We start from the raw sequence: 16,035 nt of genomic DNA, 5'->3' as shown, positions 1-16,035 counted from the left end.
TGCATGACATCATAGCCTAGGCTAAACATCACTGGGAGAGCGGAGCTACATGCCAATATACATCAATATATAGTTACAAGAAGCATTTCTGATGTTGAAAATTGACTAATTAACAGAAAAATGGGTATCCTGAATAATATTTTATGTTTTGCAAATAGTCGCTCTTTAAATTAAGCTGTGTTGTGAGAGAGGTACATGATGAGATAAATAATTGTATTTATCCTCCTACTCCTAAAAATCACTTTTTTTAGACATCCCCATAGTTTTATTTTATATTTAAATATTTACAAAGTAGATTGAATATTTTATTGTCTCAGCTTAATGGCAGCCTACTAAGAGGCCCTGAGTTATAATACATGAACGACTGACCTTTTTCTATCTCTCCCCCGCCCTCAGAAGTTGTATTCTGCCAGGAAAACTTCTGTGGCTGTAATTTGCTTATTAGTGTGGTTTACTATATTCCCAACAAGGTAGACAAGAAGCTGTCACTTGCATGCCTGAAAATTAATTATTTCACGCAGCAAAATAAAAAAAGTAAAACAAAATGGTTATGAATATGTTTTGCACTGTACATACACATGTCATCTTATGTTATATGGCGTCTCAGGTACAAAACGTTAACCCTTAGGGGGTTTCACATATGGGGCTTGATTCACAAAAAGCTTTGCACGTGCAAACTAGGATGCTAAGTAGTTTGCACATGCAAACTACTGAGCACCATAGTTTGCACGTGCAAAGCATGTTAGCACCCTAGTTAGCACGTGCAAATCATGTTAGCACGTGCAAAGTGGCTTTTCACTGGCGTGCTAACACTTTACATGCTTTAGTGAATCAAGCCCATGGTGCGATTTTCATGTGGCATAAGACTCCATTGCAATGAATTGCACCACACCATTACCGGTCTTTTATTCCCTGCAGCAGACTGTCCCCATAGGACCCGCCCCCTGAACGCCTACGCTAGTGACGTCAGACATCAGAAAGGTCTGACACCCTCAGTCACGACCACTGTCCAATAAATGTGTAAACTAGCATTGCGGAAGATGATGACGCTATATAAATCCAAAATAAAAATGATAAACCAAGCACAGCACTGCAGTTTTTATGCAAAGAAAAGGTAAAAAAATGTAAACACATAACAATAATAAATTCTGTACAAAGTAATGCATCTATAAGATATTAACCTAAACAGAATGAAAGCCCTGCACAACATAACTTGTGATTTTGAAACAGCACCACTTAGTGGCTCAAATTGCAAATACTACCGCAGAAGGTTCCAATATATTTTTTCCTTTTGGCTTTCCTAGACTGTGGTAATGTTGGTCACAATGTCATTGCATAGAGTATTTGAGCCAGGTTAGCCCTCTTTAAAGATTACCCACTTGACCTTTACAGGTGGTGTTCCCCTTAAAGACCAGAGCAATTTTCACATTTCAGTGCTCATCACATTCATTCGCCAATAACTTTATCACTACTTGTCACACATAAATGATCTATATCTTGTTTTTTTTTTTGCCTCCAAATAGGCTTTCGTTGAGTGGTACGTTTTGCTAAGAATTATTTTATTTTAAGTGAATTTTAAAGATAATATTAAGAAAAAAATTGAAAAAAAAAATCATTATTTCTCAGTTTTCAGCCATTATAGTTTTAAAATAAAACATGCTACTGTGGATGAAATCGCTTGAGCTTCAGCCACTAGGGCATGCTCAGTAGGCAGTAGCAGTGTTAGGGAGTCTTGCCTAAGGACTCCTTATCGAATGGGTGTTGGCTTACTAAACAGGAAGAGCTGAGATTCAAACCCAGGTCTCCTGTGTCAGAGACAGAGCCCTTAAAAGAGATTATATTAAAAGAAAATGCCCCTGGGTTACTCACCTCGGGAGGGGGAAGCCTTCCTCCTCCGTCCCACAGTGGTCTCTGTTTGCCCCTTGGAAGGCACAGCCGGCAATTTGTCAGGCTATACAATATCTACCTTCCCTGGCTCCAGCAGGTGGCGCTGTTGTGGCTCTCCGCTCGGAAATAAATGGAAATAGATGGATGAAAATAGATGATCTCAGTCGGGTCCAGAGTCGGGTCGACTTCGATCGTCTATTTCGCCTATCTCTGATCCGAGAGCTACTACTGCGCCTGCGCTGGAACCGGGAAGGTAAATATTTACATCTCCGCCGTTTAGGGAGCTTTATCACCGCCGCCGTGGAACACATGAGGACGGGGGAAGCCTCAATAGGATCCAGAGGCTTTTCCCTCCCGAGGTGAGTAACCAAGGGGCATTATTTCTGAATACAGATTTTCTTTAAAGCGAACCCAAGCCAAAGCTTGGATTCAAAATCTAACACTACTAGAGAGGGAAGCCTCAGGATCCTAATGAGGCTTCCCTCAGTTGTTCCAAGCCCCTCGTTGCTGAGTGCGCCCCCCCCCCCCCATTGCTGAGCGTGACCTCTCTTCACATCAGGGCCACGCAGCTCCTCTTCCTGGATTAAGTGTGTACAATGGCTGCGCGAGCGTGCACAGTAGCGAGGGAAGCCTCATTAGGATTCTGAGGCTTCCCTCTCTTAAGGTAAGTATCTGATTTTGAGTACCCTAGCTTTGGCTCGGGTACACTTTAACCATTACACTGCCCAGCCAACTCAGGTTGCTGGCAAGGTGATTGATTGGGGGTTTGGACGATAGCTTCCTGTACTTAAAGAGACACTGAAGCGGAAAAAAAATTATGATATTATGATTTGTATGTGTAGTACAGCTAAGAAATAAAACATTAAGATCAGATACATCAGTGTAATTGTTTCCAGTACAGGAAGAGTTGAGAAACTCCAGTTATCTCTATGCAAACAAGCCATTAAGCTCTCCGACTAAGTTAGTCCTGGAGAGGGCTGTTATCTGACTTTTATTATCTCAACTGTAAGTAAACTGTTTACTTTTTCTCTGCTAGAGGAGAGGTCATTACTTAACAGACTGCTCTGAAAGACTCATTTTGAATGCTGAGTGTTGTGTAATCTGCACATATTATAGAATGATGCAATGTTAGAAAAAACACTATATACCTGAAAATAAAAGTATGAGAATATTTTCTTTGCTGCTAATCTTCTAGTAATTATTCATAGTACACAACCAATTCACTATATCATATTTTTTTTTTCGCTTCAGCTTTAAGGGTGACCCTGGCTACCTATACTATGACATGCAAATTATGTCATATTCCACACAAGGTACATTAAAAAAAAACAACACAAGCCGGAAATAGGATTTGAAGTGGACAAAAAATAAATGTCAATAATAAAGGTCTGTGTACACAAGCTAATTAAGTCTCATATAAAACAAGTTCTGCCACTGAATGCTGCACGGTACTGGAGAAAACCATTGTGTCTGACATTGGCCTGCAATAGCAGAGATACTAAAGGATCAAGGGTGTCTCTGAGCTCCTCCACCTGTGACAGCCTGGCACTTGTGTATAAAACAAGCAGTGACGCTGAAGAAGGGGTCAGCTTACTGTATGAATTGGCTATCATTCATAAAAGGCTATGTGGTAAAAAAAATCTGGTCGGAAAAATACCGTATTCGGTATTTTAAACTTTTGTGTGCTAATTCATAAACATTTTCACAGCTGTGATAGAAGTGCAGTGATTTTCTGAAGCCCAACTGTCGGTAACATGAGAAGAGTGTTTTGTTACATTCCTGTTCTCCGTGCAGAGACAGTATTACAATAAAAGAGGCAAACCCAACTTCCCTTTAGATGTGCATGTTTTGTTATACCGTCTCTGCTTGCCCTGTATCTGCTCTGTATCTGTCTATTAGTCTTTCTTAACAATCTATTTAACCTCCTTAGCGGTAACCCCGTGCTGGACACGGGGTAAGCCGCCGGAGGGTGCCGCTCAGGCCCTGCTGGGCCGATTTTCATAATTTTTTTTTTGCTGGACGCAGCTAGCACTTTGCTAGCTGCGCCAGCACCCCGATCGCCGCCGCCGCGCGCCCGATCGCCGCTATCCGGTGCGGCGCGCGGCCCCCCCCCCAGACCCCTGCGCTGCCTGGCCAATCAGTGCCAGGCAGCGCCAAGGGGTGGATCGGGTCTCCCAATGACGTCCCGACGTCGCTGACGTCGGTGCCGTCATCCCGCCCCATCGCCATGGCGACGGGGGAAGCCCTCCAGGAAATCCCGTTCTTTGAACGGGATTTCCTGATCGCCTATCGCCGGAGGCGATCGGCGGGGCTGGGGGATGCCGCTGAGCGGCTATCATGTAGCGAGCCCTGGGCTCGCTACATGATTTAAAAAAAAAAATTTTTTTAAAAACTGCTGCGCTGCCCCCTGGCGGTATTTTTCATACCGCCAAGGGGGTTAATTGCCACAGCTTAGAAGAACTTCAAGAAACTTTACACATGGCAGGCTTTCTGATGTGAAATACACATCTTAAAAGCAGGAACCCAAGAGGTTAAACACACAACCTAAGGTATTCAGGGAAAGCCTTGTTTGTTCCGATCTCGCTGCTGCTGCTTGGGGGAGATCTCACTGCTTCTGCTTTGTGAGTCTCGATTACCTTTACTCTTATCACTCTCTTATCACCTCTTCAAAGCAGGTGGTATGTTCCGTGCCATTAACCTATTTTGGTTTCTGGACGTAGAAACTACGTCCAGAAACCATGTGCGCTACCGCGCGCCCCCGCGGCCGATCGCGCGCGTGCACGCGCACTCCCGGCCGCGGATTCGGTAGTCAGGGAATCAATGTATCGGACTATGAAGTCCGATCACTGATTCCTCTCCCCCGCTGAAAAAGCGACAGCTTCTCTCGGAAGCTGCGCCTTTTCTGGCCATTCACTGCCTGATGCGCCACTCTAAGCGTGTGTTACGCTTAGAGTGACGTCATGTAAACAAACTCATGGCCGCCATCTTGTGGCCAAAAAGTAATACTACACCTGAAAATAAAAATGAATTAAAACCAACACACATTTACATTATAAATCTATTGTTTACCCCCCACCCTCCCAAAACTACCCAAATAAAATGTTTACTATAAATAAAAAAAACATTACAATAAAAAAAAAAAACAACATGTAAATATTTACCTAAGGGTCTAAACTTTTTAAATATCAATGTAAAGATGAAATATTTCTATATTTTTTTTATTTTAAACTTGTTAATAGTGATGGATGCAAAATGGAAAAAATGCACCTTTATTTCCAAATAAAATATTGTCGCCATACATTGTGATAGGGACATAATTTTAACGGTGTAATAACCGGGACATATGGGCATATACAATACGTGAGTTTTAATTATGGAGGCATGTATTATTTTAAAACTATAATGGCTAAAAACTGAGAAATAATGAATTTTTCCATTTTTTTCTTATTCTTCCTGTTAAAATGCGTTTACAGTAAAGTGGCTCTTAGCAAAATGTACCCCCCAAAGAAAGCCTAATTGGTGGCGGAAAAAACAAGATATAGATCAGTTCATTGTGATAAGTAGTGATAAAGTTATAGGCTAATGAATGGGAGGTGAACATTTCTCTCGTGAAAACCACGGAACCTGAATGGGTTAATGTCTGCTCTAATCTTTATGAATTGACATTTATTGACATGTGTTCAGTTAATCACTGCATAAGGCGGTAAAATACCTCATTGCTGAGGAATTTCAGCTTTTCATGCGGTAACAGCTTTTATGAATTGACACTTTCCTAAATGCTCGGTAAAGTCTGCTGTTTTCTGCATTACCGCATGCAGTAATGCTTTATGAATGATAGCCATTGTGGGGGAATCGGGGTCAGTGATCATGCAATGTATATACCATGTGAGTGTAGATTGGGCATGATTCACAAAGCTTTTTCACCTGTTTTCCTTTGTTTTCACCTTATCTATGTTACATTTTTAAACTCCCAAAAAATATAATCTAGATTGTAAGCCTTTGGGCAGGGTCCTCCTCCTTTTGTGTCCTACCTGATCATTCACCTCCATTACTGTACACCCATGCTACGCATTTGAGTGAACTCAACTTGGCTAATCTCCATGCTCCATCCAGTGACTGACTAAGCATTACCTCATGCTCATACTGTGCTGCGTGATCTGGTTTGCATGTATTCCTGTATTGTCATATTGCTGTATGTCACCCCTACATATTGTCTGTAACCTTAATGTACAGCACTGCGTAATATGTGGGTGCTTTATAAATACAATAAATAAATAAATAAGGTAAGAAAAGTAATATTGAAATGAAGGTAATCAGGGACAACTTACTTTGAGTGATTATTTTTCTTGTAAATGTGCTGAAAGGTTATTTTTATCAATGAGGTGACAAATAACTCATTTATGAGAAGTTTTGTGAATAGAGCCCATTGTCATGTTAGTTCTTGTCCACTGGGGACACTGGGGAGGGGAAATGGGGGATGTCATGACTCATTGCTGAAGTTTGTATGGTGCTATCCCTGATTTTTTGAAAGCAAGTGAGACCAGGGTGGCAGGGCTGTTTTTAGGCATAGGCAAACTAGGCAGATCAGGTCTGTGATGACAGCTGCTTGAGGGGCACCAAGGAGCTATTCTTAGCAGACTATTCTTTATGGAATGTTTATATACAAATGTTAGTTCTTTGATGACAGTGATGAATAGTAATTTTAACACCTAAATGGGCACTACTGATTAACATAACAAAGGTTGTCTGTTCATAAGCTAATTAAACTATAATTGTTTTAATTTGTTCTTTATTGATTGTTGCTGCTTTTCTGAATTTCCCCAAAAAATATAGCCAAACTTGTACAGATCCAGGCATGACACGAGCAGTATATATCTACACACCTCTCTTAACATTTAATAGGAAGGATTTGTTATGTGAGTTGAGTGACTTTAAGCCAGTAAGGTGTATCTGATAATAATGTGGATATATTAAATAGACTTTTTTTTAGAGAAACAAAAACCACAATTCACTAAGCTGATCTCCTTCCCTAATCAGAATCAGAAATCAGAAAAGTTAATTTCGCCAAGCATGAGCGATCATGCCCGGAATTATTTTTGGCACATACATATAGCTCGGGAAGAGAAGACAGAGAAAGACAGAGAAGGAGTACATAGGGTCAGAGATAAGTTACATTTACATAGCGCATAAGGTCTACATATACATGCTTCACAGTTCATTTAGAGGCCTAGAGGTGACCAGCGGTTAGTCCTGTTTGCCTTGTGGGGTGGTTGGTACAGTTGCCTGACCGGGAGTGGCGCAACCCGCCCATCCGCCTGTTTGAGCTTGTACTGATGGAAGTATGTGGAGGGAGTTCAAGTGGCTGACAGCCGATGGAAAGAAGGAGTTTCTATGTCTAGTAGTCTTTGCAGGGATGGCACGAAGTCTCCGGCCCAGAGTGAGCAAACTGAAGTAACGGTGACCTGGGTGCGAGGGATCATTTGCAATCCTCAATGCTCTGGATTTCAGTCTCTTGTTGTGCAATAGAGCAAGTGAGGGGAGGGGGCAGCCGGTGACCCTCTCCGCCGACCTGATGACCCTCTGTAGTTTGAGCTTGTCGCTGGCAGTGGCGCCGGCATACCAGACTAACATGGAAGAGCAGAGGATTGACTCAATGGTGGCGGAGTAGAAGTTGACCAGAATTTCTTGGGTCATGCCTTCTACTCCGCCACCATTGAGTCAATCCTCTGCTCTTCCATGTTAGTCTGGTATGCCGGCGCCACTGCCAGCGACAAGCTCAAACTACAGAGGGTCATCAGGTCGGCGGAGAGGGTCACCGGCTGCCCCCTCCCCTCACTTGCTCTATTGCACAACAAGAGACTGAAATCCAGAGCATTGAGGATTGCAAATAATCCTTTGCACCCAGGTCACCGTTACTTCAGTTTGCTCCCTCTGGGCCGGAGACTTCGTGCCATCCCTGCAAAGACTACTAGACATAGAAACTCCTTCTTTCCATCGGCTGTCAGCCACTTGAACTCCCTCCACATACTTCCATCAGTACAAGCCCAAACAGGCGGATGGGCGGGTTGCGCCACTCCCGGTCAGGCAACTGTACCAACCACCCCACAAGGCAAACAGGACTAACCGCTGGTCACCTCTAGGCCTCTAAATGAACTGTGACGCATGTATATGTAAACCTTATGCGCTATGTAAATGTAACTTATCTCTGACCCTGTGCTGCTTTTACTGTTAAAAAGTACTATCAACACTAATTTCTGTATTTTCTTGATTGCTGGTTGCTTAACCATTTCAACCTTCAGTCGTTTTTCACCTTATGCATCTGAGCAATTTTCACCTCCCATTCTTTCACCAATAACTTTATCACTAATTATAACAACGAATTGATCTATATCTTATTTTTTCCGCCACCAATTGGGCTTTCTTTGGGGGTGCATTTTGCTAAGAATTATTTTTTTCTAAATGCATTTTAACAGGAAAATTAAGAAAAAATGGAAAAAAATCATTATTTCTTAGTTTTCGGCCATTATAACGTAAAATAATACATGCTACCATAATTAAAACTCACACATTTTATTTGCCCATTTGTCCCGGTTATTACACCATTTATATTATGTCCCTATCACAATGTATAGAGCTAATATTTTATTTGGAAATAAAGGTGCATTTTTTTTCAGTTTTGCATCCATCACTATTTACAAGCTTATAATTAAAAAAATATTAGTAATATAATGTCTTGACACGCATATAAACATTTTTTAGACCCTTAGGTAACATTTTATTTTGGTATTTTTTGGGTGGGGGGTAAACAGTAAATTTTAAATGTATTTTTTGTTTTTTGTGTGAAAAAAATATGTATGTACATGCAGTTTTACTATTTGGCTACAAGGTGGCCACAATCTTTTTTTAATTCCATCCTGTAAGCGAGCACTCTCATTTACAGGAAGTATAAGGAGGAAGTAATTTTTTTTTTTTGTTCAGAAAGACCGCGGCTTCTCATAAGAAGCTGTCGGTCTTTCTACCGGGGACTTAGATCAATGAATGGGAACGGGAGCGCACGGGCAGCACAACAGCAGCCTTTTGGAGGTGACAGCCACGTCCAATCAGCTAAAATGGTTAAAAGACATCTTCTTGACGAGTTCTGAAAATATCCCCTAGGAGAAGACACGGTAGAAAATTGTATATGGGCCAGGATTTAGCTTCTTCTTTAGTGAATTAACACTTAAAATACTGATTGATGTGTGGTGATAAGTTTTGACCTGCCTTATCATTAGTATGATCTTAGTGAATTGAGGACAATATATAACCTATCAATTCGTCATTGCTATCTGAAAAAAGGTTGGGGGGGGCAGAACAAGCTGGAGGTGTTTGTTACCTTTCCCCCCTCCTATGCATGTTATATCAGTGAAATATGCTTGCGGCCAGTATACCAGCTCCTTACATGTATACAAAACAGTCTGTTTCCACAGTACAAACCTCTAGTCTGCCACCTGTCTGCACCCCACTTACCATCAGCCCACGTGTATGCGGGGGGAGTGTCCCGCAGCAGCCACACAGACATCCACCACAGCATTAGTCTGGCCACTACTGTCGCTATCACTCAGACAACACAGGCTTACCTCACTACTTAGTCAGGTGATGTTTCAGAAGGGCGGCCCAATGAAATTAAGCGAAAGGTTTGCCTTATTTGCGTATCTTTCAGGTAGCCTTAATGCCGCTCTTGTTATACTGGAACCACCAGCAGCAGCAGCAGCTTGCCAAATGAGAAACAATCGCTCTTCTCATAAACTAACACTGACTAAGTAGGAACTGGTTTGGAAAAGGGAAGCTGAAAGGGAAATTAAATTGCACAGTCCTTGCTACAGTTACTGCAAGCTTAAAGGGAACCTGTCGGGCATTTGCTATCTGTCACAGCTGTGGCTTCCTGTCAGCGTTTGCTTATTACATTATCTACAAAAGGTCTTACTACAGCCTTTGCTGGCTACTCTGCATTCATCGCCTTGCCCCCTCTACAGCCATAAACAGCTTCGGGCCCGGGGTCCTGCAAGAACAATGTAGGTTGGTTATTAGCTGTTAGTGAACCTGAACTCAGAACTATCTTCCTCTCTGCTCTAATAGATAAGCAACAGCATAATAACCTTTAAAGGACCACTATCACTGAAAAGGTAGGCAGTTAAAATCTGACAGAACCGACAGGTTTTGGGCCAGTCCATCTCCTCATGGGGGATTCTCGGGGTTTTCTTTGTTTTCAACAGCATTTCCTGAACAGCAGTTGCAAAGTCTAACCGACAAAATAGTGTGCAGTGAGTAGGGAGGCTGGCACCTTACTATTTTGGCAGTTAAACTGTTGTCTACTTTTTTTGTGATAGTGGTCCTTTTTGAATAAAAATATTTATTTATACACTCTAGAGCACATTTCGACAGTTAAGAACTATAGAAATGATCCCTGAAAGTATAGTCTTTAAAGAGACTCTGTAATAAACAAAACGTCTCCTGGGGGGTACGCACCTCGGGAGGGGGAAGCCTCAGGGTCCCAATGATGCTTCCCCCTCCCCTGTAGCTGCAGGCAGTCCAGCGCTGGCTCCCCCGAAGCGTCCTGCAATCCTGGCTCGACAAGCCTGACAAGACTTGATATATTTACCTTCCCTGGCTCCAGCGGGTGGCGCTGTTGCGGCTCTCTGCACGGAAATAAACAGAAATAGCCAATTCCAGTTAGGTCCACTCTACTACGCAGGCGTCATTTACATGCTCGCCATTCCTGGACCCGCAGCGAGACCACCGTGGGACAGGGGAGGACGGGAAAGCCTCAATAGGATCCAGAGGCTTCCCCCTCCCGAGGTGAGTACCCCCCAGGGGCGTATTTTTTAAATACAGATTCTCTTTAAATAAAAATATTTATTTGTTACAGCTAATACAAATTATGTAGTAAATCTACAACGTGTCTACTTCCTGCTTTCATGGAAATAGACATAGGGTTAACATCCTGTGTTTACAAATTAGCTGCCAAGGCAGACAACTGACACAGCTGGAGAGATCAAATTACACTTGTGATTAGTCGCAGATGAGGAGGAATTAGACCGGCTGAACTCTCTAAATACATACAGGGTGTGCGTTTTTCTATGTTTTCCTTCTGTCCTGTGCAAGAGTTCAGGTCTCTTTTAACCACTTTACCCCCGCCCGTACGGATTTCTCCGTCCCTTTTTCCATCCTTTAACCCCCAGGGACGGAGAAATCCGTACTTTGCGCACTCCCGCCGCTGCCCGCGCTCCCGCTCGTAAACACGCCGCCCGCCGCTAGTAAACACGCCGCCGCCCGCTCGCCCGGAGATCAATGAACGGGAAAATCCATTCCCGTTGGTTGATCTAAGCCCCACAATGATCCGCTGCTCTCCTATGGGCAGCGCGATCATTGTGAGAAAAAACAAACACTCACAGCCTCCTTGTACTTCCTGCGAGCGTCCGGAAGAACGCTTGCAGGTCGCAATAAACAAAAAGTTACTGTTGCCATCTTGTGGCCAAACAGTAAAACTACACCCTTAGCATTTTTTACATAGAAATAAATTCGTTTTACACTAAAAATTAACTCATTACCTCCCACACTCCCCATTTTTTTTTTTTTTTGTAATTAAAAAAAAATAAAAAAAATTTACAATTAAAAAAAATACATAAATAGTTACCTTAGGGACTGAACTTTTTAAATATTTACGTCAAGAGTGTATAACACTGTTACTTTATAAACTATGGGCTTGTAATTAGGGATGGACGCAAAACTGAAAAAAATGCACCTTTATTTCCAAATAAAATATTGGCGCCAAACATTGTGATAGGGACATAATTTAAACGGTTTTATAACCGGGACAAAGGGCACATAAATTTCAAGGGTTTTAATTACAGTAGCATGCATTATTTAAAAACTATAATGGCCGGAAACTGAAAAATAATTAATTTTTCCCCCACATTTTTCCTATTTTCCCATTAAAACACATTTAGAATAAAATAATTCTTGGCATAATGTCCCACCTAAAGAAAGCCTAATTGGTGGCGGAAAAAACAAGATATAGTTCATTTCATTGTGATAAGTTATGATAAAGTTATAGACGAATGAATGGATGGAGCGCTGAAAGGTGAAAATTGCTCTGGTGGTCAGGGGGTAAAACCCCTCAGTGGTGAAGTGGTTAAGGATCAATGAGGACCTTCTTAATGACATTGGAGGATTCCTGCACTTAGGCCTAGTGCACACCAGAGCGTTTCCGCTGCGGTTTGCGATCCTCCTGCGGGTGCGGATCCGCTAGGGTAATGTATTTCAATGGGCTGGTGCACACCAGAGCGGGAGGCGTTTTGCAGAAACGCATACTCCCGGGCTGCAGCAGATTTTGGATTGCGGATGCGTTTCTGCCTCAATGTTAAGTATAGGAAAAACGCAAACCGCTCTGAAAAACGGCACTTCAGAGCGGTTTGCCAGGCGTTTTTTGTTACAGTAGCTGTTCAGTAACAGCTTTACTGTAACAATACAGGAAATCTACTACACCAAAACCGCTACACAAAACCGCAAAACGCTAGCTGAAACGCTACAGAAAAAGAAGAAAAAGCGTTTCAAAATCTGCTAGCATTTTGCGGATCTGCTAGCGGTTTTTGGTGTGCACCAGGCCATATTGTAGATTTTGGCAAGCGAAATGATTGCTCCGCCCTAAGGAAATCTAAAGTGAGTTTGTAATTTTCTTCTGCAGTGCATTGTGGATGTTTGCAGAACATGACACTGCGACATACTACTTTGCAATCTTGGTCAAAAAATATGAGTTTATTAATTAGAACATCTGACATGATCATCGCAACAAATTCAGTGTTGCCCACCCTCAGATCACGTCAACAATAAATACACAGCAGTCAGTCATACGGTAAATCATTTCATTTTTTAGTTTCACCTGCTTAGACATACACACTAAGCAGCAAATCACTTACCAATAAGGAAAAATTTAACAAAAAGCCGTGTCGGACTGGGAGGTGGAAAAACTGAGGAAATCCACCTGCTGGCCAAGCAGCAGTAACCCTGTGTTATCACTCCCAATATAAACCTGCAGCAAGTCTTCCCTGTGAGCTGCAACACTTGATTACTGCTGCTTGGCCAGCAAGTGAATTTCCTCAGCTTCTTCAGCTCCCAGTCCGCCATCGACAAAAAGGGGGAGATGTTGGTACTTCAATAAGAATTAAAGAAAAAAAAATATTTTAATGGTGAAACAAGGCAGTTAAAAATAAAAAAATATGTATATATGTACTATCCTACTGGTGATCTTTGGAATATTGAAACCCTGTGTGTAAATTTGTGGAGATGTGGGACGGATGTCAAAGTTGTCCTTATACCACTGCAAATACTTTAACCTGCGGGTATTTTTCACCTTATGGACGAAAGGAATTTTCACATTTCAGCGCTCCTCCCTTTCATTCCCCAATAACTTTATCACTACTTATCGCAACAAAATGATCTATACCTTGTTTTTTTCGCCACCAATTAGGCTTTGTTTGGGTGGTACATTATGCTAAGAACTAATTTATTCTAAATGCATTTTAACAGTAGTAATAAGAAAAAAAAATCATTATTTCTCAGTTTTCGGCCATTAAAGTTTTAAAATAATACATGGTACCATAATTAAAATCCAAACATTTTATTTGCCAATTTATCCCGGTTATTGCAACATTAAAATTGTATCCCTAGTACAATGTATGGGGACAATATTTTATTTGGAAATAAAGGTGCATTTTTTCAGTTTTACATCCATCACTAATTTCTAGCCCATAATTTAATAATGATATACCCTCTTGAGATACATATTAAAAAAATGTTATTCCCTAAAGTTAGTAGGTGTAATTTTACTATTTGGCCACAAGATGTCCTCGCGCATTACATCCTATAAGCGTACAATAAGTACGCTACATAGGAAATAATGCGTTACACTGTAACTAGGGAATTGGCGCAGGCATCCATTCATGCCTGCGATCACGGTGACCTAGAACGCAGATAAATGAATGAGAACAATGTTCCCATTCATTAATCTAAAAATTGGCAGCTGAAGCGGCGGAAACGAGTAAGTGGGAGGCAGCGCGGCAGCACCAACTGAAATTGATCACTGTTTTTGAACAAAAAGTGATAATTCTCAGCGGACATGTATGGATTGGCTCAGGGGACCTTTGTCCTCTGCCACCAATACCCCGTTGCTGGGACCATCGCAATTGCGGGCTTCTGCTTGCACGATCGCGCGCACAGCCCCCCAAACTGCAGGGACTTGACTATTGCATCCCTGCGGCTGTATCAGCTTTCACTGCAGACGTAAAGCTCACGTCCCAGTGGCAGTGATGGTTAAGGACACCTAAAGTCAGGCCAAAATTCAGTGCCGGTTGTGAAAAAATTCCGTGTCAGGTGTGCATTGCATTGAAATTTGGCCTGATGAAGTGAGATGTTTGGACTCACGAAACGCGTTAGCTAGTGCTAATAACAGTTTTGCTGTACCTTAGTGGTGTTGTCATTGTGGCAAGACACCTCAATTTTTCAAGATTTCGATTTTAAATATTTTATCCTTTTTTTGTGTGTTCCCTTGTTGTGTTCTTCATTGAGGTAATCCATCCAGCGTCATGTTACAGTTTTATATTTTTGGGGCGCCTGCTCACTCCTATTACAGTATATGGGCAATACATTATTTTTTTATTACTATTTTTTGTGTGCATATATGTGTTTTTTTAATCATGTACCCACTTCTACATTTTAAAATAGCAAAATCCGAGCTGCACTCATTTACAGACGCCCGTTTCCTTGGCAAGTGAACAGAGGCTGCTCTCTCATTCTCCCTTTCCAGGTCATCAAAATAGCACAATTTACCATACATAGCAGAGCTCGACTGTACAGCCTATACCAATTGTTTTATGTTTTCTATTCATTGTTTGCTGTTTAATGTTTTAGAGCAAAAATGTAATTTTGACTTTTATCCCGCTTTAAACCAGGGCACAAAGAAAGACATCAGTGAAGACTAAATGAATCTGAGAATAATAATAGCATAGGAGTAGCTGTTATTTTGTTTATCTCAGCATCACTTGTTAAACAACAGAAAAATATCAAAGTGGAAATTTTGACACTTTTCTGTTTTTCGAAAGCACAGTAGTAGAATCTGGAATTTCCCATAAAGAAAGGAAGTCTTTACAAAGTTGAATTCAAGAAAGTACAAGCCAGTATTTCTGCCACAAAGTTCTCCAGACAGCAGTGAAACTAATGATGGAGAACAGTCAGCACCTCTCTCAGGCTTTGGATGCTGTTTGTGTCCTCATTTGATGATTTGAGGGTCTTCTCTTTACTCCCGTGTCTTGGGTGGGTCGGATAACTGCCATAAGGATGACCTGCCTACCCAAGATCCTACACTATTTCTGTAACTTACCAGTATTAGTCCTCATTTCTGTAGGCGACTTCAATTCTCTGTACTTCTGCATGCCAGATGTGTCAATGACTGCTTGTTTCAGCTGTTGCATAGGCATGTTCATAACTTCACATAAGCTGTCTATCCATCTTAGCCTCCGCCGTCATCTTCTCCTTTTGCCCTCAATTTTTCAAGAATCAAGGAATTCTGCAAAGAATCTGGCCTTATTCTTATCTACAAATTGACCCTCGGTAGCTGCCAGGAGGTATGCAGAGCTTGCAGCGCAGCGGCATTTCAACTCACCTCCCCTGGGATACAAACGCTGGCAGGACTTCTTTTTCCTGTACTTTGAGGCTCTGGAGCCCTCGGGTGAGATCACCTTGTGTCGTCATGACTATACAGGTACAGCCCCACCCAGAGGACGGAGGGAACGCTGGATCCAGGGGAGGTGAGTAAGAGCGGGGCTGCTGCAGATCTATGTAGAAACATTTTTTTCTTGCTTTTAGGGTCTAAATGTGTGTGAAAAAAATTACACCGCTTTTAGATCCTAAAATCTGAAAATAACACCAGGGAGGTTAAGCAAGTTCTGCCTGCATTTGCTCACTAGGAGATGTGTGTATTTTAACCACTTGACCCCAAAGAGGTTTTTACCCTAACGGACAAGAGTGATTTTCACCTTTCAGTGCTCATCCCTTTCATTTGCCAATAGCTTAATCACTACTAATAACAATGAAATGATCTATATCTTGTTTTTT

The 16,035-nt window shown here is 41.8% G+C and overlaps 1 protein-coding gene across 5 annotated transcripts in view; it reads right to left on the bottom strand.

Moving 5' to 3' along the window:
- The window catches only part of FYB1 (FYN binding protein 1), a 226,512-nt gene that overhangs the window by 181,314 nt on the left and 29,163 nt on the right, over nt 1-16,035 (bottom strand). The window contains exon 1 of one of the 5 annotated variants that reach the window (XM_068250391.1): nt 9,504-9,591. The exons of 3 other annotated variants lie outside the window; for them this stretch is intronic. Coding sequence is in view for 1 of the 2 variants with exons in the window: in XM_068250386.1 (XP_068106487.1) it covers nt 9,394-9,396 (3 nt within the window). In the remaining variant the exon portion in view is untranslated. Of the gene's footprint in view, nt 1-9,393; nt 9,457-9,503; nt 9,592-16,035 lie in introns of those variants that run through there. One more of the 5 variants, XM_068250386.1, reaches the window with a different exon arrangement.

The sequence above is a fragment of the Hyperolius riggenbachi genome, chromosome 1 (assembly GCF_040937935.1).
Source record: "Hyperolius riggenbachi isolate aHypRig1 chromosome 1, aHypRig1.pri, whole genome shotgun sequence".
In the NCBI taxonomy this organism is placed as follows: domain Eukaryota; kingdom Metazoa; phylum Chordata; class Amphibia; order Anura; family Hyperoliidae; genus Hyperolius; species Hyperolius riggenbachi.
The sequence above is the reverse complement of the archived record's forward strand: the minus strand, read 5'-3'. Positions and strand labels throughout refer to the sequence as shown.